The sequence below is a fragment of the Chiloscyllium plagiosum genome, chromosome 3 (assembly GCF_004010195.1).
Source record: "Chiloscyllium plagiosum isolate BGI_BamShark_2017 chromosome 3, ASM401019v2, whole genome shotgun sequence".
Lineage (NCBI taxonomy): Eukaryota > Metazoa > Chordata > Chondrichthyes > Orectolobiformes > Hemiscylliidae > Chiloscyllium > Chiloscyllium plagiosum.
The window spans coordinates 22,634,638-22,659,255 of record NC_057712.1 but is presented as its reverse complement, the minus strand read 5'-3'; the positions used below and the strand labels follow the sequence as shown (position 1 = coordinate 22,659,255).

The 24,618-nt window shown below is 39.7% G+C and overlaps 2 protein-coding genes across 2 annotated transcripts in view; one reads left to right on the top strand and one right to left on the bottom strand.

The window, feature by feature from the left end:
• LOC122548598 (trafficking protein particle complex subunit 12-like) overlaps positions 1-24,618 on the top strand; it is a 68,357-nt gene that overhangs the window by 28,829 nt on the left and 14,910 nt on the right. Inside the window, exon 8 of the mRNA XM_043687433.1 lies at positions 11,836-11,975. Coding sequence (XP_043543368.1) covers positions 11,836-11,975 — 140 coding nt within the window. The remainder of the gene's footprint in view (positions 1-11,835; positions 11,976-24,618) is intronic.
• On the bottom strand, positions 5,370-24,618 carry LOC122541705 (trafficking protein particle complex subunit 12-like). Its single transcript, XM_043678600.1, has 4 exons — positions 24,411-24,618; positions 22,509-22,581; positions 9,475-9,548; positions 5,370-5,525 (listed from the first exon to the last, which is right to left on the bottom strand). The coding sequence occupies exons 1-4, from the start codon at positions 24,567-24,569 to the stop codon at positions 5,385-5,387; spliced, it is 447 nt and encodes a 148-aa protein (XP_043534535.1). The 5' UTR covers positions 24,570-24,618; the 3' UTR covers positions 5,370-5,384.

Here is a 24,618-nt window from a genome sequence, read left to right as displayed (position 1 = left end):
TGGTAAAAGAATGCTTCTAGGCATAACAGTTTCTTATCAACCCAGCTGCTGAAAATGCAAGACATTTAAGGTATATGTTCATAGTTTTAAGTGATCTCTTCAGGGAAAAAAAAAATATTTTAAACAAAAAGAAATCAAAAATAAGTTCACAAACTACTTTTACTATTTTTAAACTAATTTTAGTTTAAAACTAAAGTGCCTATATTTTTAATATGTACAAGTACATACTTGGTTGGCTTAATTTAGAGTAAAAGGTGCTTCATCGCAACACAGTTCATGAAGGTGCAAAAAACAGGTTCACAAAGGTTAAAAACATAATGCAAAAAGAAAGAACTTGGTTTAAAACAGAAGGATTGGATTTTCTTGCATAGACGGTTGCTCTGCTCTTTTATTTTGCACCACAAAATAGCTCTGCACATCTGACAGGAGATTCTGATTAAGGCTTCTTCAGAAACACAGGTCCCTCGAGGTGGTGAAGAGTCATGGGAAGGCAAACCACACCCCTTTTTCACAGCACTCAGCTTCATATTCTGGAATCTAAAAATGCAGTATTGCACAGACAGCTGCGAAAGCAGAAATACAGCAAGTAAGAGGGTAGGGTACCAGGACACAGATGGATTTGTGAGTGAGAGTGGGAAATCTAAGGTTCGGTTCGGGTCGGAGATCCATTGGATCCAGCGACGGTGCAGGGAGGCTTGGGCCCAGCAGGGCAAGGTCAGGTACCAGCACAGAATGAATTGCTGGGAGTTGGATATTGAGGATGACGTGAGTGCCAGGTCTATTGGCAGGGCACGCCAGGCCCAGGAGGAAAAGATTTAGAACAGGCTCTTGATGGGAAAGGGGTCAACTGAATCGGAGTTAAACCAGGTATTTAATAGTCATAGGTTCAGAGACTGATTTGCAGCACATCATGTGAAGCAGCTGGTCTCCTCTGTATTGGATCTAGATTGGTCAATCAACAAAAGTTGGAGAAAATCCAATAGCCAAGTTCACTTTCAAACTCTCAAGAATGGAGGAGGGATTCTTCATTCTAATCTTGAGAATCAGCAATCTCATGGAAAAAGGAAATGGCAAGCAAAAGTCTCTTGTCATGGATGAATTGAATATCTTACACTATCATCATCTTGGGAGCAACGGAATTCTGGCAATCTCTTTGCTAGTATGTCTTGTGGATGTTGAAGGAAGCTATGCAACCCATGGTGTCTGTGCTAGCCAACAAAGATCTAATTACACATTCTATTTTCCAATTGTGGCTCAGTGCCCTAGAGGTACTAGCTAGTTCCATTTGATTAAAAAAAATTAATTTCTCTTAGTGAGGGTTCCATAGTGTGACGCTTCTAAAGCGATTGAGAATCAAAATGCCATAGTGCACTTATTACATGTAACTAGTATCAACACAAGACTTGAAATATCATAGTTCACAAAATGACTGGCCTGCTCAATATATTCAGTTTGCCATCTAGTCCGAGAGAAATCTGCAAGTAATAACTAAACCTGTGGAATTAAGGTGAGTTTTAGCATGCTAAAGTTAACGGGCTGTAATTGAAAATTGAATTGGCACACAGCAAAGCTGATTTGTGATTGACAACTATGCCCCAGAATTATAAGAACAAAAACAAAATCAATAATTGGCTGAAAGCTTTTTTGACCGAGTGGTGACTAGGGATTTCCAATTATCAAGTTTTATTGGTCTACCTGCACAATGTCGATTGATCAAAGCCAGTAGTCCCAAAGCTTGACTCCATAGCAGAGGCCGCAGCACACAAGATTTAAATAATGTTGACAAACTAGCCAGCACTGCTTTTTTATGCATTATAAAGAATAGGTGAGGTTTGCAAATTGTGGAATTGCACCATCCAAGAATTTCTGGGAGATGTGCACTGTTGCGGCGAAGCATCCATGGCACTGTGTTGGAAGCATGCCATAAAAAATTCCGGGAAACCATGTTGTAGAATGAATCAGAAAACCTAAGTGGGATACATACTGCTCAAACATCAAACAACTGCAGGAGGGACTCCTGTACAGGTATTAACTCTCACATTAGCATCTGAAAGATGTCTAATGCTCAAATATAGAAGTCATTAATAATACCTAAATATTGTCTGAGCCAAAACAGCATCAGAAATGCTCCAGATAGCCCTGCGACTCAGGAAAAACCCTATTTTCCATCCAACGAATGCAAAGTGAAATAAAACACACCACCACAGTTTGTATAATTTGAAATGGAGTAAGCTGTAGACTAATGCAGAATGTCAATCAAGGAATTTCTAGGCCATGGTACCGAATGTTGCTCAGATTACCATTTACTTGTTAGCTGTTAAATAAACTGTCTGAACGCCCAAGCTTCAACCTAACAGTACTGGCTAGTCAACCTATCAAAGATTGGGAAGATTCAATGTTACATGACAATCTTTTTATAAACAGGTCCACCGACACATTATATAGACATAGGATTGAGAAGGCACAACATCTATTTAGGAAGTGGCAGTTAAAAAACTGAAGAACAATTACTTTGAATTTGTTTGATTTTACTTTGAATTTATTTGTGCTACATGACACTTCCCCTCTCCAGACAAATTCCAGTGGGGAATTATCACCCAACAGAAAAGAATTCTCATCTCTGCAGTAAATGAGACTCACTTAATTACACAGTCACTCCTACAAAGGGGTACATCCTCTCAGCATCTGCTCGTCAAATCCACTCAAGGATCTTAGATATTTCAAGATCACATTTCTTTCTTCTAAACACTAATGGATACATGCACAATCTTTCCAACCATTTCTCATAACTAATTCCTAGGATGATGGTGTTATCTTAAGTGAACTTTTGCTGAATTGCTTCTAATGGCATTGTACCCTTTCTACGGTGGCACAGTGGTTAGCATTGCTGCCTCACAGCGCCAGAGACCCGGGTTCAATTATCACCTCAGGCGACTGACTGTGTGGAGTTTGCACATTCTCCCTGTGTCTGCGTGGGTTTCCTCCTGGTGCTCCGGTTTCCTTCCACAGTCCAAAAATGTGCAGGTTAGGTGAATTGGCCATGCTAAATTGCCCGTAGTGTTAGGTGCAGGGGTAAATGTAGGGGAATGGGTCTGGGTGGGTGTGCTTCGGTGGGTCAGTGTGGACTTGTTGGGCTGAAGGGCCTGTTTCCACACTGTAAGTAATCTAATCTAATCTAATCTAAAAAAAATAGGTGAACAGTACTCTAGATGTGGTCTCATCAACACCCTATACAACTGTAACAACGCATCCTTACTTTAATTTTCTATTCCCCTTGTAACAAACAATAACAATCCTTGTGCCTCTTTCTTCATTAGTTGTACCTGGATACTAATCCTTAATGATTCATGCACCAGAACACACAGACCCCTTTGTACCAGGATTGATTTACAACTTAAATATACTGCTTTTCTCATCTGTCAATCGGCATTACTTCACATTTTCCCCAGGTTGTACTCCAGTTGGTAATATTTTGTCCTCTCTTACCCGATCCAAACCTCTATGTAAACTCCATGTTCCTTCACTAACAATTTGACTAATGTTTGTCTTCTCTGCAAATGTAATGACCTTACTTTCTCTTCCTGCATCCAAGTCATTTATACAGATTTCTGTCAGTGACCTACAATTTCCTGCTAGGCCTGTTCACTATTGTGACCAGACCCTGGAAATATGATACAGATAGACATTAATCCAAAAATGGCACTGGTTGAGAAGAGGTGAGAGATACAGAGGAACCTCGATTATCTGGTATGTGACAAACCGATTTTCGGATTATCCAAACAAGATCGCAAGGTTCCCATGCTTGGCTAAACTGTTATCTGGCATTTGATTATCCAAACAAAATACTCCCTGCCTGTGTCATTCAGATAGTTGAGGTTCCTCTGTAGATGTCAGTATGAGGAGGGTGAAAGGGAGAAATGAATAAAAGTAACACCAAACAGTGAAAGAGAAGGGATAGCACATTACCATCAAGATCAGCACAGAGAGGAACATCAGGCTACGAGACAAAAGAGAACAGAAATAGGAAAAGAATTGCATAGGAGATTAAGTATAATACCACTATATAAAAAAAAGATAAGGGACAGGGAGCAGGCTAACATTAAAGGTTGGAGAAAATACAGTTTCATCTACATTTTCAAAAAGAAATGGGTGGACAAGAATAAGCCCAGAGGGATTAAAAGGTCAAAAATCAAGGGAAATCAACACAGTTGGAATGTTCTAATGAAAGGCCATCTCTATCTGAAATGTTAACTTGGTGTCTGTTTATATATGCTGCCTGACCTGATGAGTATTACCAGCAATTTGTTCGCTTCTTTTTCATTTGGAATAGAATGTGGGAAATTGACATGGGGTAAAAATATATAGGAAAGTTTGGGAATTACATTATTATAGAGATATGTACAGACTCCAAGATCCAATATGCAGAGAATGAATGACACTAGCAGGAGAGAGAGTGAGAGAGTGAGAGAGTGAGAGTGAGAGTGAGAGTGAGAAAGAGAGATAGTTCTATAACTTTACAATAACAAAACAAGGTTGCTGTCATCAATTTAAGCTCTAGCCTACTTTGGTCTCCTTTCATCTTTCCAGTTTATCTACTTTTTCCCTTGATCTTCATTCTCTATCTCAGTGACTTTTGTTTTTAAAATGGGCCTCTTTTGCCATCTTTCATTATTGTCTACCTTCCAAGCTTTCCTATAGAGAACTGAACAGAAATTTACCTTAAACTCCACTTTCTATGCTACTGAAAATTGCTCGGTCACCTTGCTCAAATCATTTAGTCTATTGGTCCCAATTTGACATCCAAAAATAGCTCTCATCACATCTTTAGCTCACACCCTAATTCCATTACTATTGCCTGCATAAACCGCCTGATATTCACCTCACTTTCACTTTTCTCTGTTCTGCCCAAAAGCAGGGTTCAAAACGAAATGTAGGTTAACAAGTGCACAGATGGAGTGGTAAAATTTACATGCTTCTGTATTAATTTATTGATTTGCTGCTGTCTGCTGGTGCATGAATTTATTCAGTGGCAGCAAGTGCAGTTAGATTATTAATTAATTCATGCCTGCCTTTGTGGTATTGCTTACACTGTCAGTGAATTGTCATATATTTGGCATGTATTTTTTGAGCACATTTGATTTTTTTCCTTCTAGAATTATATAATTCAAACAATTGCAATTAAACTTAGCTTTTATGTTTTAACCTACATGCTGTTTTACAGCAACCTTTTCTCAACTATTTTAGAGCTGACTGTCATTACATTGTTCGGGAACATTAATATAAAACATTTTCAGAAGGTATAGTTCTCAACTTCCCTGTATTAGCCACAGAATATCAATTAGTGTGTTACAAAATTCCCTAAGTTATTGCTTCAATGAACAAGGCTATAGGATAAAAACAATTGTGACTTCTTCCATTGACCATACCTGCAAAAGTAGCCTTCCTATGCCACTTAGAAGCTGAGGCTCTTGTTCAGGTTGGTACTGGATGACTGAGTGGTACATTTCAATTGCAAGTACATAATCCTGATATAGAAGGGGGAAAAAAAAGTTAACAACTTGTGTAGTTTAACATCATAAATACAATATATCAACTTTAATCTCTTCGTAAATGCAATAAATGGCGAAAAGGAATCCATTTTAATTTACTGAAAGAATAGCCTGAACTAGCCTTGCATGAACAATATTTATGAGACAAAGGACCATTTGTGCATGGTGCATGAGTGTGACCACAGAATTATGCCTAGAAGTAGTGAGCACCTTTAGGAATATGGGAGAAAAGGAAAGACAATGAGAAATTTGATAGGTAGAAACAGAACTGAGAAACACCATATTTGAAGAGGAAATCGGTGCAGCACAAGACAAAAGGTACTTGTGGAAACTATCTGAAATTAAATACCTAGTTTCAAAATTAATGGGAAGATTGAATAGTGGCTTCTGTTTAAAACTTTAATAATGTGAACTACTCAATGTAGTGCAGGATAGCTTTGCCTACCAAGAGGATAGAGGAGGTCTTGACTCAATATTTCATCACGAGAAAGTGACGTGGGAAGCCAAAAGTTCTACATACGCAGGTTATTAGACATGGAATAATTGAAACAAATGGTTAGGAGCATACACTATAACATCCTTTAATAAGGGTATTGCTTGAAGTGTATGGAAATCAAAGATATGAAGAAAAACATGGATGATAGATTGAGATCAGAGTATACAGCTTCTGATGAAGGTTAGTAGGAGCACTTTGGCTCAAATTTCTTCCTTCTGTGCTGCAAATTCTATGGTCCTTTGCTTTGTTCACAAGGGCTGTCTTCAGACCCAACATTACATTTAACCTATGTACTGTATTCTACTTAAAGATTACACTCCCACTCTTCTTTTCCTTTTTATTTACAATTTAATTGCTTAATCCAGATACTTTGGGATTACATGTCCAAATTAAAATTTGCGAACAAAATATTTCAATTTTTGCCTCAAAAAGTAGCTTGCTCAGTAGAATATCACAATTCGTTATATCTCTGAAACTTACATTCCTGAAATTATATGCGCTGCTCTGGTGAATACACACTTGTGGTAAAATAATCTTAAATTCAATCACATTATAATTCATAGCGCCATAATCTATATTATGGATATTTTGTGATCAAAGTTTCATGCACAGTGTATTGTTATGCAATGATGTACCCAACCACTATCACCTTTAAGATGCCTCCATGAAATATTCCTAATTTGGTTATGTTGCCTGAAACCAATCCTACCACCCAACATGACCACATACTTATGTAGCTGAATAAACTGCTTATAGATATGCATAAATTACAGCCATAAACAGCATTAATTATATTTACTTTGCATTTTCCCATGCCACAATGCCACAAAGTTCTTCATAGCCAATGAAATATTTCTGAATCTTATTCTTGTAATGATAAAGCCGGCACCTGGACCACATTAGTGTGCAATGGCTAATGTTGGCTTAACCCAAGAGTCACCTCAAGCAAGGGGAGAGGCCTAGAAAGATAGCCCTTCATGGTAACTTCAGCCAGTGCTGGAACTGAACCAGGCTATTGGTGTCAACAGCTACAATCATCTTCCTCTGTGCTAGCTATGATTTGAACCAGAGTTTTCTCTGATTCTCAGAATCAAAGAGTGCAGAAACTGACCCTTCAGCCCTCCATGTCGATACCAACCAGCACACACCAAAACTACACTAATTCCATTTACCTGCACTTGGTACATAGCCTACTATGCCCCGTCATTTTAAGTATGCATCCAGCTACTTCTTAAAATGTTGCAAGGGTGTCCGCCTCACCATCCTCTCAGGCAGCACATTCCATAAATCTACCACCCTCTGGGTGAACATGTTTTTCTCAGATCTCCTCTAAACCATTTGGTCCTCACGTCTGGTCTTAGACATGTCTGTTGTGGGAAAAGGATTACTTGACAATGCCTCTCAATTTTGTATATGTCAATCAGATCCCTCCTTAGCCTCCTCTATTCCAAAGAAAACACACCCAGCCTATCCTATTGGTGTCACCTCAAAACAGAGACTTTTCATCTCAACTCTGACTCCAGTTTTCTCAGAACTATTCATCCTGATAGTTCTTTAGGGATTAAGTTAATCTCAGACGAACTAGCATAGGGGCGGTATAATGTGTCTCAAAGACCTTATGCAATCATTTCTTTTCTGCCAATAATCACATTAACTGTCTGCATCTAAAAGTTTCAACATCTTGATAATGCACAATTCCAGAGTCACAAGACCAGTAATCTAAGTAGCCATTCTTTGCATACAAATCTCCACAAGTTTCACTAAGTTATTCAAACACTCAGGAATTACAAGTGCAGAGACAATTGTGATAACTCTGTCAATGTCCTATCCTGACCAAGATTAGTTGACACCACAAGCTTATATAAACTCTGACCTTCCAATTGAATATTATCACATTACTTGCGTAATAAGCTGAATCAAGATAAATGAATAACAAAGCTTCATATTGTATTAAAACCTTTCCAGATATGTCAGTCCGCTTCAGCGGTGGCCATTATGACCTCAATCTATGGACAAAACTACAGAAAGAACATATACACAATCAATAGTATTTCCATTACCATTATTCACCTACAAAGTTTCAGAAGTTAGCCCATCAGGTGCTTACGCCTGTTAATCAAGACTTAAACTGCTGCTTTTTAGCCTCCAAACAAATTTATAACATTAAAATTCAGGCACAAAGTTTTTTCTGATGCAGCCAGTCAGCTGCCATTGTCCTGTTCATTTGTGTTCATGTCATGATATCAAAAGTGTTCCTTTGTGATTACTAAGTTTCTCCCAATTCACTTTACTAAAGTCAGACAATACAGAAGCTCCCAAAAATGTATGGAGTAAATATTCTCCTATGCCTCGTATTATGCAGGATGAAACTCAGTGAACAGATCTGGTCTTGATCTCTAACTGTTCTGACTTCCAAATAGGGGCTGGAGTTTCATGGGAAAAAAAACAGGTGGACATCATGAATCATTCTCACAGATCACTCTGCAGTAACTGCTATTGGGAAACATATTAAAACAAAGTCCAAATGAATTCATTGCGACAATGACAGTTGTAATGCTTCTATAAACAGCAGAGGGCGATGTTCTGCACCATAATAAACTGACCTATATAAACCTCCACTGATTTCTCATGCTGAATACCACAGCTGGGTGGCCTGACACAGTACACATTCGTAGCATTTCTAATATGAAAACCTGAAATCTGGCAAAGAGGCACTTTAGAAAACTTGCCCTTTCAACTGCATATTTGGACTGCTGGGTTCTGAGAAACCATCTCTTCTGTGCTAAAGTAGATTGATTTTATTTCCCTCAACCTAATTAGTCAGCAATGTTTGCTTATCTAGTTTTACAAATAAAATGTTTTGTTATTCTTCTCTGGTTATCTTTAAAATATTGATAGCATCCCATAAACATTTATATCTTATGTAGAGCTAAAAACAAAGCAGCTCATTAATTAAAACTGAAATACATCCAAGGAGTCTAGACATTGTAATTCAACCAAGGCTTTAAAAATGATCTGAACAGCAAGTGTTACCATATCCTTCCCATGGGCCCCGACCTCCAAAATATTTAATTTTTTCAGTAAATAAGACGACTATAATGGTCAAACAATTACGCATTTGATCAGGCAATATACTTCTCACAATTGACTCTGGATCAGTCATCATCGATCATCTATTGTGGTGCTGAATATTGGGTCCATGCGTTTTCTCATTTTAAAACATGTATATTTCAAAACAAGATATGTATGCATGAAAACAGATCCTGACTTCATCCTGAGAGTATGGTTTCAAGTCACTATACATCCCCAGTTCTTCTACCTCCTACAATTTACACTGACAGGAATTCATTAAATGGTTGCACTGTCAATAGTAGTGCTCAGATTATAAGGTACATACGGTAATTCTGCAGCTCACAGCCACCCACGTACCTTCATCATCAGCAGGCAGTTTGCCATGGAGTACATCACACGCCCCAGACGTGACCTCCACAACTGCATAGAAGCTGCAAGACACAGGAGCATCTCATGAAGATATGGCACACAAATAATTGCTTTTTGTTGCTGTTTTCATTGAAACACTAGCGAGTTGAAGCAGTCAATGGATGATATTAATTCACGATTAATTTACCATTATTACATCTAAGGGGGGATGGGGGTGGGGGGTGGAATCCATGTTTCTTTCCTGCAAAGGAACAATAGATCAACAAACAGATTTATAATGGCAATGTTGTCTTCTGTGCAGTCCATGTAAAATTTCCTTTAAAAATCACTCGGTTGCCATCAGGCTATCTGCAGAGTCATCAGAGCCAGAATAAAAGTGATTTAAATTTTGCGACTTGATTCATTTCATGAAAATAGCTTATTTTGTTTTTAAATTCTATTGTTAATTGGTTAAGTATTATATTTCAGAATATATTGTAAAAGTGAATTGGGAATGGATAACATAAACCCATACAACACCGGTGTACAGAACCAAATTACATCCTTTGGTCACACTCTTAATATTGACATGAATGACACTGATAAATAATTAAACTTTCACAGCTTGCCGATCGTGTACTGATACAACTGTAGCCTCAAGGGTAGCTACAGTATTGCATTACTTACACGGATTACATGCTTGCCTCATTACTCACCTATTTACACATTGAGTCAGAATTCTGAATTCCAACTTCCCCCATTTTAGCTTTCTGCAGTTTCTGATTTTATTCCAATCCCATTTCTCCCAGTGTTCTTCAAGTGGCAATCTTTTTTGATGGCTATCACAACTCTTCCTAACATTCAGGCAACATTATATCATTGATCTGTTGAGCCCTGTTAAATAACAGGGATACTGGTTGGTTTCCTCTCTTTGGATTCAGAGATGCCAAGGACAGTTGTGGTCCCTCTACAGTCACCACAAGCTGCTCTCCAAAGCAACCCTTTGGCTGGGTTTTCCGGGAGGTCGCAATCTCAAACAGAGTGCCAATGTAGTCCTCCTTCTCCACAAAAGGAGGGGAGTTCCACATCTTGGACAGGAGATTCTACACAGGGCTCCTTAAAAATATGTAGCTGTACTTCTATTCTGACAGTTATTTTATAGCACAGAACTGTCAAATGAAGTGTTAAAGCCCCCACTGATATTTTCTTCATAATTTTCTTTCATTTTTTAAAAGAATTTGGCTTGGTGTTGGTGAACTAGGAACTGTATTCTAAAGATGGCTTTTGGACAGTGCATAACAGCTTGCATCACGAAGAAAACAGACCAAAACAAACTGATATTTAGGATGCCAGATCTGGTAATTAATAGCAGGTTGGCCACTGATCAAAGGTTTCTGTAGACATTTAGTCACCAGGGAAGAGCGTTATATTTAAACAGACAGAAGGTGGCTATTAACCAGGTCTGTACCTGGGAATTGGTTCCAGCAAATCCAGAAAAGACCTTATGCTTAAACACTTGTTGAATGGTAACCGGGACCTCATGGAGGAGTTGGTCAGTCTATTGTGTTGTGGTCAAAATTTAAACTGAGTTTTGGACTGCGTTTTCTGTTAAAGAGGAATTGATTGTTGCAGCTACAGCACAAAGATCTGATGGGCTCTCTGCCTTATCTCCCATGTTAAAAATCACACGAGGTTTTTGTCCAACAGGTTTAATTGGAAGTACAAGATCATAGTGTCATACGCTGATGCAATATATTGAACAGGAATCTACGTTTTACTATAAATTCTCTGTCCAGGATTTTACTCCACTAGTTACCTGACGAAGCAGCAGTGCTCGGAAAGCTTTTATATCCAAATAAACCTGTTGGACTATAACCTGGCGTCATGTGATTTTTAACTTACCACCCGAGCCCAACACCGGCACCTCCAATTCAATCCCCCAGGAGCAGCTCTCGGAAAGTCAGAGAATAGAAAACTAAATATGAAACGGTGAATTTGATCAATATCTTCAGGAAACTAAGAAACAATCATCTATGCCAGGAAACAATGCATTGTGAAAACCGCTTATGTAATCTGGCCAATTTTGTTATCTTCTTTCATTTATCCTTTAAATGTACTTGTTTGTCTTTCCTTTGTGTGAATGAGGCTGAAAACAATGGTACTGGGTTTAAAGCACAGACTAATTAGATTACTTTGTTGCTTAATTTTTGCTCTGCTAAAGTTATCACATTGTTAATGAATTGCTAAGATACAAAATGGTGTCTGGAATTGATTATTTGCAAAATGTGGGATTAATTATATAAATGTTTGGCCAGGAACCACTGTGGTCAATTTTGAAGATCTTAATTTTACTATTTTGTGAATATATAGGTAGAAAGGTTGATTTGGTTCAGCTGTCTGTGTGGCAACACAAGGCAACGCCCTTTTCACAGCAGTCAGCTGCCCTCTTGTCAAATGCAAAGCTCCTGACAGACATACTGACAGCTGCTGTAAAACTATCAGTGCATGAGGTAAGTGAGACCTTAGGGTAAGCTGGAAAAGGTAGGCTGCTCGATGGTTAGGTGCCAACTAAGTAGGACAGCAGCTGAAAAAAAGTGCCAGATGAGTATGGGTCAGGGTGCCAGTTAAGTTGGGTGACAGCTGGGTGGGGTGACAGGATGCAAAGATGGAAAGCTGTATAATGCAATGCTCAGGATAGAAGAAATCAGTGTGCCAGGATGGGACAGGGATGGGTCTTCAGGTATGGCAATGGGGGTGATTTGGAGTCAATGGGTCATGTCAAGGATGTGCAGAAGATGATCCCCTGGTTTACTGGGTCAGCACCTGTGGGTATGTGCGCACATGTGTACACATGATTGGGTGGTGAGCTCAATATGTGGACTGTTGAATAGATACTCAGGCGTTAGACGAGCAATTTAATAGTCTAACGCTTCCTGAGTAACATTTTGCTTAATTTCATAGAACCACCTAAACTCTCTGATTTTTTGAAGTGTTACAGGCATAGATAATAGTCTAACAGAAAATTAAATTTCTTGGGATCCTACTACAACCAGAATGCTGCAGGGTCCGTGTGTGGCTCCCATCTAACACAAAAACAACTGTTTGACAATGGAATATCTGGGCGATGTTTTATGTCACAGGCCTTTCATTAGAAATAATGTATGCCTCTCAGCAGATGTTGTCTCACCCAAGTAATTGCAATATTGTCTGGTTTTACTCCAGATTTGCACTTCACCTCTACAAAGGGATACCTCAATCCAGGCCAAAAATTGTTCCAGCATTAACCTGAATTGAAAGGTCCACCCAATTTAATTGCTTCGTGGTGCTGCCACCTTATTCTATTTCTATTCACTTTTAATCTCACCCAATATTTCCATTTCATTACTTGGCTTCACTAAAGAACTAACCCTGGTCTTGAACCAATCCTCCAACATTTATCTTCAAAAGCAGAATTCTTGGCCCTGTCTCAACATAGCAACATATGAAGACAAAGAACAGAAAATTCATACACCAGTCAAAAGTAGCTTATTCTTCTATAACATTATATCACGCCTTCCATCTTGTGCAACAAACAATAAGTGTGATGATAGGCAGAAAGAAAAAAAATTGAAAGGACATTAAAATTAAACTTGAAGGTAATTATGCATTAAGTTAAAATTAAATCTGAAGACAACAATTATGCATTAAGTTAAAATTACCTTTAAGTTACACATGAATCCGACAGAACAAGGTCAAATAGTAACCTTTGTATTGAAAATAAATCAATGTGTCATTGCACTAGGATCATTCTATTCTTTAAAACTCCACACATTTCTTCAGTGGCTTGCTGCAGAGTACAACTCCCACCTTTTCAGTCACATTTCCATTGATTAATAGGCTTGCCAAAAACAATACTTAAGTACATTATTGCATACATTTTCTATCTGGTGTAGCTGACAAGTAACTCGAACAAGAAAAACAACAAACCCCCAAGTCTCATGCACAAACTTCAATTTAGTCTTTAGGTGTCACTTGTGAGGAGTGCATACAACAGTATTCTTGAATTACAAAAAACAATGAAGTTTCTAAAATAAAACCTGCTACTTAAACAAGGGACACATCAACACCTTTACAACGCATCTAAACTTGGGTGCACTTTAATATCAAAGTCTGAATGTTTACAATTTGTTTCATTTTTCATACAAAATTAAATAAATTGCTCGTAATAAATTAGATACTGAATTTTTTTCTGTTCTTTGTATCAAATAGATGTGCTATTACACTAGGAATTGTCAATAATATAGTGCAGTTTACATTTCAGATGGTCAAATCACAACATGTACTGGCTGCCATATTTAATGTATGGTAGTTACTGCACATCAACATTACTCATTGTATATGAAGCACAGAATTTTGGGAAATTTAAGGCACAAATTAAATCAAAGTCTTCCTTTTCATAAAGGAATTATAGTGTTGTCTGCTTACGTCTGTAAAGCATAGATTATTTGCTAAATAAGAATGACAGATTTAAGAACTGGTTTGGTTTGGTTTGGTTTGGTACTGTGATAGGTACTACAATGCACGTGGCATTGACTACTGAAAACAGGATCTGTAACAAAATAATGCAAATCCTTTTTTCAAGGAGTGTTCAACAGATTGGTCTTCACTCCACAGATACTCCACAGACTTCCCATGTACAGAAGTTGTGGTGTGTTTCATTTCATCCCTTACACTGCTTTGCTTGGAAAAAAAAACTCAAAAGAAGTGTCACAAAAGGGCATTTACTACTACTGCTCCTGAAAATATGAAATGCTCTGTGTTTGAAATTTATATCAGTAACCCCTCTGGATACAAGTTTGCACAATCAAACCTAAAGATAAACAGGAGCTAAATTTTGCGAAATAGCTTGTGTACAAGTTAGAGTACTGCATTTTCAAAACATTAGGAAGCTATTTTTAAGACGAGTAAAACCTAACAAATAATGTTTAAACAGACATTATGTAACTTCACATTTCCAGGGAGATTCATTCCAAATTACAAAACCTTCAGCCTCCAGTGTTTCTTGTATTCACCACCTGCCTGCGGCAGGAAGACAAGACCGTAGCGGGCTAGGGATATGTCGTGACAATGATAACAGCATACTTCAGCCAAATGAAATATGATTCTTATGAGAAAGACTGAACCTCAACTTTTATTTCACACAACGAACAACGTTTTCCCTCCAGTTCCAGAGGTTCTACACCAACTGAAAATCTCATGCACTCCAATATCTCACCAAAATCAGCTCCATTGGCCTCCTGTTGACCTTGATCTCAACATTCGGATTCTATTTAGTTTTTGTGACTTTGCCCTTCATTTTCTCTAACCTTCTGCAATCCCCAAACCCCAAGTATTCCTCCAATCCTGGCTTCTTACCACTTCAATGGCAGATGCGCTTTCAGCTGCCTGGACCCCAAAGCTCTCCCATTCCCTCCTAATTCCAGTCATTTTCTGCTCTTAAAGTATTTCTTAAAACACAAGTCTTTAACCCCAATCCTAAAATCAGCTAACCGTGGTGACATTTGGGAGATAATGGTCTGGTGATATTATTGCTTGACTACTAATTCAGTTGAATCCCACTGTAGCAAATGGTGCAATTTGAATTCAATAAAAAGTTCAGGAATTAAGAAACTGATGACCATGAAACCATTGCTGATTGTCGGGAAAAACCCATCTGGCTTTCTAATGCCCTTCAGAGAAAGAAATCTGTCATCCTTACTTGGTATGGCCTACATGTGATTCCAGAGCCACAGCAACGTGTTGATACTAAACTGTTCTCTGAAATGGCCTGGCAAGCCACTCAGTTGTATCAATTACTACAAGGTCTCAAAGAAATGAAACCTGATGGACTATTTGACCAATACTGGAAATGACAACAGCAAAAAAAAAGTCTTGTCAACCCTGCAAAGTCCTCCTTACAAACATCTGGGGGCTAGTGCCAAAAATAGGAGAGCTGTCTCACAAGAGAAAGTGAGGACTGCAGATGCTGGAGGTGAAAGCTGAAAATGTGTTGCTGGAAAAGCGCAGGTCAGGCAGCATCCAAGGAGCAGGAGAATCGACGGAAGGGCTCATGCCCGAAACGTCGATTCTCCTGCTCCTTGGATGCTGCCTGACCTGCTGTGCTTTTCCAGCAACACATTTTCAGAGCTGTCTCACAGACAAGTTAAACAATATCCTGACACAGTCATAGCTTACAGACAATGTCCCAGACACCACTGTCACTATCCATGGACATGTTCAGTCCCAATTGCAGGACAGACTCAGCAGCTGTAGTAACACAGCAATACACAGTTGAGAGGGAGTTGCCCTGAGAGTCCTCAACATTGATTCTGGACCTCATGAAGTCTCATCACCACAGATTAAACATGGACAAGGAAACCACCTGGTGATTACTGCAGTATTATGGCTCCATCTGGCTGATGAATCAGAGTCTTAGAGATGTACAGCATGGAAACAGACCCTTCAGTCCAACTCATCCATGCTGACCAAATATCCCAACCCAAACCAGTCCCAACTGCCAGCACCTGGCCTTTATCCCTCCAAACCCTTCCTATTCATACACCTATCTAGATGCCTTTTAAATGTTGCAATTGTACCATCCTCCACACTTCCTCTGGCAGCTCATTCCATACAGGTACCACCCTCTGCGCGAAAAAGTTGCCCCTTAAGTCTCTTTTATATGTTTCCCCTCTCACCCTAAACCTATGCCCTCTAGTTTTGGATTCCCCCACGCCAGGGAAAAGACTGTCTAATTATCCTATCCATGACCCTCATGATTTTATAAACCTCTTTCAGGTCACTGCTCGGCCTCAGGCACTCCAGGGAAAACAGGCCCAGCCTATTCAACCTCTCCCTGTAGCTCAAATCCTCTAACCCTGGCAACATCCTTGTAAATCTTTACTCCTTCATGTTGAACACCACTTGGAGGAAGCACTGAGGGTGGCAAGGATGCAAAATGTACTTTGATTGGGGAATTTCAATGTCCATCATCAAAAGTAGCTCAGCAGTAGTCATAGAGATGTACAGCATAGAAACAGATCCTTCGGTCCAACCTGTCCATGCTGACCAGATATCCCAGGCCAATCTAGTCTCACCTGCCAGCACCCGGCTCATATCCCTCCAAACCCTTCCTACTCACATATCCATCCAAATGCCTCTTAAATGTTGCAATTGTATCAGCCTCCACCACATCCTCTGGCAGCTCATTCCATACATGTACCACCCTCTGGTGAAAACGTTGCCCTGTAGGTCCCTTTTATATCTTTCCGGTCTCACCCTTTGCCCTCTAGTTCTGGTCTCGCCCACCACAGGGAAACGACTTTGCCTATTTATCCTATCCATGCCACTCATAATTTTTTAAAACTTCTAAGGTCACCCCTCAACCTCCGACGCTCCAGGGAAAACAGTCCCAGCCTGTTCAGCCTCTCCCTATAGCACTACTAATTGAGCTTGTTGGGTCTTAAAGGACACAGCTGCTAGACTAGGACTGTGTCAGGTGAAGAAGGAACCATGAAAAGGAAGAAAAATACTTGACCTCACCCTTACCAATCTGCTGACTGCAGATGCATCTGTACATAATAGTATCGTTAAGAGTGACCACCATCCAATCCTTGTAGAGGTGAAGTCCCACTTTCACATTGGGAATATTCTGCATCATGTTGTGTGGGAGTACCACCATGCTAGTGGGACAAACTTCATATAGATCTAGTAATGCAAGACTGGGCATCCATGAGGTGGTATGGGCCATCAACAGCAGCAGAATTGTACTCCAACACAACCTGCAACTTTATGGCCTGGCATATCCCCCACTCAATCATTACCATCTAGCCATACAATCAATCCTGGCTCAATGGAGAATGCAGGAAAGTATGTCAGGAGCAGCACCAGTATACCTACAAATGACGTGTCAACCTGGTGAAGTTACCAAACAGGACTACTTGTGTACCAAATAGTATAAGCAACCAGTGACAGGCGGAGCTAAGTAATGGCAGAGCTAAGTAATTCCACAACCAATGGATGAGATCCAAACTTTACAGTCCTGCCACATCCAGTCATGAATGGTGGTAGACAATTAAACAACTCACTGGGAGAAGTGTTTTCGCAAATCCTTCCACCCTCAATGATGGAGGAGCCCAACACATCAGTGCAAAATATACAGCTGAAGCATTTGCAGCAATCTTCACCCAGAAACGCCAAGTCGACGATCCACCTCTGCCTCCTACAGTAGTCTCCAGCATCACTGATGCCAGTCTTCAGCCAATTCAATTCACTCCACATGATATCAAGCAGCAGTTAAGATGTATCGGATTGTGCAAAGGCTATGGACTCTGAAAACATTTCAGTAATAGCACTGAAGACATCTGCACAACTTGCCGCTCCCCTTGCCAAGTTGTTCCAGTACAGTTACAACAATGACATCTTCCCAATGATGTGACAAATTGCCCAGCTATGTCCTGTACATAAAAAGCAGGACAAATCTAAAGCAGCTAATTACCATCCCATCAAATGATTCACAATCATCAGTAAAGTGACAGTGTCATCAAGGGTGCTATCAAGCAGCATCTGCTCTAAAATAACCTACTCACTGACAAGGCCACTCAGCTCCTGACTTCATTACATCAGGGAGACCAAACGTAAACTAAGGGAACAGTTCGCTGAGCATCTCAGCCAGGCCTGGAGGGGCCAACTGAACCTCCCAGTCACCTTCCCACTCCCTTTCCGACATCAGCATCCTTGGCCTCCTCTATTGCCACAATGAACCAAACTGCAAATTGGAGGAACACTATCTCATCTTCTGCCTGGGCAGCCTACAGCCCGGAGGACTCAACAGAGTTTTCAAATTACAAATAACCTCCCTTCCCATCCCTTGTCTCCCTCCATTCCGCCCAGCCATCTACCAGATTCATTCCTCCCATTGACCAAACAGGTCGTACCCGCTGCCTGTCTTCACCTATCCCCACTTCAACACCCCCTTTATCTGCAGCTCCCCCTACACCCAACCCTAGTCCTGAAGATGGGTTACACCCGAAACATCAACTTCTCTACCTCCTGATGCTGCCTGGCTTGCTGTGTTCTTCCAGCCTCCTGCCTGTTTACTCGTTACAGCCTTGGTTGAAATATGGACAAAAGAGCTGAATTTCGGTGAGGTGAAAGGGACAGCCTTTGGAATCAAGGTGCCCTCGCAAAACTAGAATCAATGGGCTAACTCTCTGCTGATTGGGCGGCAAGGTGGCACAGTGGTTAGCACTGCTGCCTCACAGCACCAGCGACTCAGGTTCAATTCCCGCCTCAGGCAATTGTCTGTGTGGAGTTTGCACATTCTCCCCATGTCTGAATGGGTTTCCTCCCACAGTCCAAATATGTGCAGGTTAGGTGAATTGGCTAGGCTAAATTGCCTGTAGTGTAAGGTGAAGGGGTAAATGGGGAATGGGTCTGGGTGGGGTGCTCTTCGGAGGGTTGGTGTGGACATGTTGGGCCGAAGGGCCTGTTTCTACATTGTAAGTAATCTAATCTAATCTAATATCAGGCACATAGGAAGATGGCTGTGCTTGTTGGGAGGTCAGTCATCACAGCACCAAGACACCTCTGCAAGAGTTTCCCATGGTCGTGCCCTCAGCCCAATCATCTTTAGCTGCTTCACCAATGACACTCCTTCTGTCAGAAATGGGGATGCTCACTGATGATTGCACAATGCTGAGCATCATTCACAACTCCTCAGATACTGAAGCAGTCCGCGTTCAAATGCAACAAGATCTAGACAATATCCAAGTCTGGGCTGACAAGTGCCATGTGGCAATATATCATTGTTTGCTTACTGCCACTGGGTCAAAATCTTAGAATTCTCTCCCAAAGGGCATTTTGAATCTCCATACAGAACATGTACTGCAACTGTTCAAGAAGGCAGTTCACTCTTACTTTCTTAAGGGCAACTAGGAACGGGCAAATAATGCTGGACAGCCAGTGACATCCATGTCCCATGAGTGAATTTTTTTTTAAAAAAAACTGAAATTTTGTTAGATAATTCTGTTTTGAAATGCCTTTGTTTTAATACATTAAAAGGGACTATATATGCATTACTGCGATTGTACTGAATTTAAAATTAAAATAGTGTTATACAATTCAAGTAACATCAAACTCCAATTTAATCCTGCACATGTTCAGTGGTTGTTTTTCACTGATGAAAGCAGGAATTCTGGCTGTATCCTTTTCCTTCTCAATCACTGTTTCGCTTACCTCCAATGAAGCTAAAATCAGCCAAACCAACGCAGACAGAGGACAGAGAGCAGTACTTTATTGGATTTAGATTGAGCTATGCACTGGATAAAAATCTTACTGTCTCAAATCTAATATTGCAATTCAGTGATAACTGTTGGCAATGATTAAGTTATCCTGACAAAACCTGTAAATAATCAATATGACTGCTTTCACAGACAATGAGTGTCCAATTGAACTTGCTTTAAGTAATTTTACTAGACTTCTAATCAGTCTAAACTTCAGGCAAGAATTTCTCATCCTGAAATAACAGATGGTCTATGATTGGGGTTAGTGTACTGGTTAGTTTGTGACAAGAAATAGATATGTAGCATTTCAAAAGCAGTGCCAATTTGAGATAAATTTAGCTTGTTCTATTTTATTTGCTGAATTTAAATTCTATTGCCTCTGGACACCTGTCCACTTTTCTGTCTCAATGTTCTGCTATTCTCTACTGGACCAGAGTTATCACATTCTTTCTCTCCTGTCCAAATTCCCTCATCCCAATATAGAAATAAAAAGGAGATAAAGGAATAATGTAAATAGAGTCATAGAGATGTGACAGCATGGAAACAGACCCTTCAGTCCAACCTGTCCATGCCGACCAGATATCCCAGTCCAATTTAGTCCCACCTCCAGCACACGGCCCATACCCTCCAAACCCTTCCTATTCATATATCCACCCAAATGCCTCTTAAATGTTGCAATTGTACCAGCCTCCATCACTTCCTCTGGCAGCTAATTCCATACCCATACCACCCTCTGCGTGAAAAAGTTGCCCCTTCTGTCTCTTTTATATCCTTCTCCTCTCACCCTAAACCTATGCCCTCTAGTTCTGGACGCCCCAACCCCAGGGAAAAGACTTTGCCTATTTACCCTATCCATGCCCGTCATAATTTTGTAAACCTCTATAAGATCACGCCTCAGCCTCCGATGCTCCATGGAAAACAGCCCCAGCCTGTTCAGCCCCTCCCTATAGCTCAAATCCTCCAACCCTGGCAACATCCTTGTAAATCGTTTCTGAACCCTTTCAAGTTTCACAACATCTTTCTGATAGGAAGGAGACCAGAATTACACACAATATTCCAACAATGACCTAACCAATGTCCTGTACAGTCGCAACATGACCTCCCAATGCCTGTACTCAACACTCTGACCAATAAAGGAAAGCATACCAAATGCCTTCTTCATTCTCCTATCTACCTGTGACTCCACTTTCAAGGAGCTATGAATCTGCACTCCAAGGTCTCTTTGTTCAGCAACACTCCCTCGGACCTTACCATTAAGTGTATAAGTCCTGCTAAGATTTGCTTTCCCAAAATGCAGCACCTCGCATTTATCTGCATTAAACTCCATCTGCTACTTCTCAGCCCATTGGCCCATCTGGTCAAGATCCTGTTGTAACCCTCTTCGCTGTCCACTACACCTCCAATTTTGGTGTCATCTGCAAACTTACAAGCTGTACCTCTTATGCTCGCATCCAAATCATTTATGTAAATGACAAAAAGTAGAGGACCCAGCACCAATCCTTGTGGCACTCTACTGGTCACAGGCCTCGAGTCTGAAAAACAACCCTCCACCACCACCCCCCTCTGTCTTCTACCTTTGAGCCAGTTCTGTATCCAAATGGCTAGTTCTCCCTGTATTCCATGAGATCTAACCTTGCTAATCAGTCTCCCATGGGGAACCTTGTCAAACGCTTTAGTGAAGTCCTTACAGATCACATCTATCACTCTTGTTAGGAAAAGTATGCTGTTTGCAATCTACACAGTCTCAGATAAAGCAAGCAATTGTTTATAATAAGAGTGGACTTCTCTCAATCATTCAGATCTGGTCCATTAATACCATCAGATTAAATTTCCTTTTCGAATGGGTGGAAGACATTTGTTTCCTTTTTCCTATTTTAGCCCATTTATTTGCATGGATTCAAAATGCAAAAAAAAAACATCTTGTTCATTTAATGGTGCACATTAACCCTACAAACAGGAATCAGAACCAACTTTTCTTGTCCACCTCCCAACAACTGAATCTGAGGTTCAATAACCCCCCAAAGAAATTGGCCCAGATTATCAGCAGCCTCGCACAATTTTTCTGAGTCCCTACATTCCTAGAGGAGAATTTAGTTCTGAAGGCTGCAACGAGTAATAAACTAAGCATTCTACCACTAATGATTTCTACCAGGAGAATATCACTCCTTTAACATGGTACAAATGTGAAACATGACCAATATTAGCATGGTAATGAATTTTAAATATTCTAACTCAAGCAATGAAAATCATATGCAAATGATGGTGATAAACAATTATCAGGTATGCCATGAAGTCAGATCAACAGGATTCAGACCTATAGTTGAGCGTCTCAGTTGTGCCAGTTTTCCAAGTTGCATAATTGGCTAAACTGCGTGCATACAGTATTTCACAGATATGCAACAGACTGTCAATTTTCACTCAGCCTAAGTTATCTCCTCTCTGCAGCTGTGGAATGTCTGCAAATCAAGATTGAGATTGATTTGCAATTGCAGATTTTATTGACAGGTGATAGGAAAGCCTTCAAATACATAGAAGTTATAAGGTTTTGTGATTTTGAATTTAGTTTTTAATATTACTTTTATGTGCAGAATTGTCTTAGGAAAGAACACTTAAAATCTCTATAACAATTACAAGTTGATACGAAGCTCAATAATAAACTGCTCAAAAAGAATGTTATTTGTGCAATGTTCTTATCCTTGAAACTGACACTACTCTCTAATCAAATAATATTAACAAAATTCACACCTTGCCTGTTTTCAGAGGATACGCTGATCATACTTCCATCTTCAGCTAGTCCATTTTCCAGGTTATCAATGATCTGTGCAAAAGGCAAGTAATATTTTTCAAAAAAAATCACTAGTTGCAAACTGGATAATCATTACAATAAATGATTCTCAGGTGACATCTCACAGCAGATTTTAGTAGGTATCCTTGCATGTGGTGAGCAGTGAAGTTGCATTCCAAGGTTAAGCAGATAAAAGATACGAACTAGACAAAATACTCAAAGTCTACAGATACATTGTTTTTGAAAATTTAAATTCAGGTGAAATAAATTTTAAAGCCTCTCTTGTTTTATTAAATTATAAACAATGATCAGGAATACAAAACACAACAAGAGCTTACACGAAGGAAAATAAACGACCAAATGAGTTTAAGTGAGATGAATAATTTAAGATAATGATATAAGGCAGACTGTTCATTTTAGCCTTTCCTCCAAAGCACTGGGAATTTTAAAAGTATAGGAAAAATATTTATCAAGTTTCATCACCATTTTAAAACAAAAATGCACCCAGAATACATCCATGAATCTTTATTTGAAGTGTCAGGACTGTGCAGTTACATTATTTATTTTGTAAAGGCACTAATCTGTCTTTAAAATGGACATAATGCCACCAAATGACTCCCAAAAGTCACATGATACCCTTCTGGATTGAGCTTGTTTTGGAGCTAAAGTGTTTATCTCCTGAAGAAATCATGTGTTCAAAACTGAAAGAATATTTCCACAGTAAGCAGAAATTCCCTGACAAAACGTTCTCCCACAGGTGTAAATAGCTCTTCTTAGCTCATTACAACCTGACAACGGGAACCATCCAAAAATGATGGATGAGACTGTTAAAAATCAACCTGGCTAAAAACAATGGACAGATTCACTTCCTAATTTTGAAGGATGATACAGCAGATTTGGGATAGCAGACGTTAACTTTTGGTCTAGATAAGACAGGGTGAGAGACACCATTTTAACAGGACTCGAAGAAAAACTCAAACAGCATCAGAAAGAGCAGGTTCTCAACAGCGAGATGGAAGGAGACAATCCAGCTGAAGGATTGCTGTCCTTAACCAGGCTACCATAAACCTGCAGTGTTGCCAAGTAAATTTTTTAAAAAGGCTCCGTTTCCTTCTGGTCAGTCTGCCAGTGGAAAAGAAAACCTCACCTGCTCAACTACAGAAACCTTCACAGGGATGGGGACAGAGCAGTAACATTTAAAATATGTGGTTAATGAATGATGATCATATGTTACACTTGATGTCAACTGTGGAGAAACCACGCAAGAAACTTTACAAATGTACAATTGAGTAATGGGACTGCTACAGCTGTAATTTCCTCTCAGGACTAATTTTCTGAGTTGTCTCTGGAAAGATATTAAGACAGACCAAGCCTTTCCCCATGAATGGTTTGGTGGTGATTAGGGTGGGGGAGCAGAGTGTCAATATCAGCAACCCTCATGGTCTACATTTGTGACTTAAACATTAACTCAAAAGTAGCAATGGGACAGACCATCGACTTACTGTCAAATATCAGAAAAAAAAAAGTCTAAACAGAAATAAGTTCAAGATTCTGAAAACTTCACAGTATGTATGGAGTATAATCAACTCAATAATGCAACAGCATAAAAAGGAGCTCTGTGACAACCATTCCAAACACGCAAATTGTTTTGACTTGTGAACATATTTCATATATGGCTCTCTCACATGACCATATACAAGAAAAAATAAATAACTCCAAAAAAATCTTTCACGTCATATAACTTTGCAACATGTTCCACCTTGGATGTTTCTGCAATGGCAAACCTTAACAAGCAGATGGCATTTCTAAGGAGGACTCAAACAGACAAACACACAAATGTCTTTAAAATCATAAGCTCCCACCTTTATACATGTTACTTTCATGGTGTGTAGCCTGTCCAGAGATTCCTGTGGCTTCCCTAAATACTGTGGAAGTTCTGCATGCAAGACTCTCATAGAAAATGGTATCATGGACCCTAAAAATGGCATGAAAACATGATTACACCACAACAAATTTTGCATTTACCTTTTCATGTTGTCAAATACAATTGTGAATAGATTCCTGATTTCT

Excerpts from the sequence above, each read along its gene's own strand:
- LOC122541705 (XM_043678600.1), bottom strand. The coding sequence starts at position 24,569 with ATGCAAAATTTGTTGTGGTGTAATCATGTTTTCATGCCATTTTTAGGG. Across the intron at positions 22,582-24,410 it reads TGAAAGTAACATGTATAAAG|ATCATTGATAACCTGGAAAA; the intron begins GTGGGAGCTTAT and ends CCTTTTGCACAG. Across the intron at positions 9,549-22,508 it reads ATCCTCTGAAAACAGGCAAG|CTTCTATGCAGTTGTGGAGG; the intron begins GTGTGAATTTTG and ends TGTGTCTTGCAG.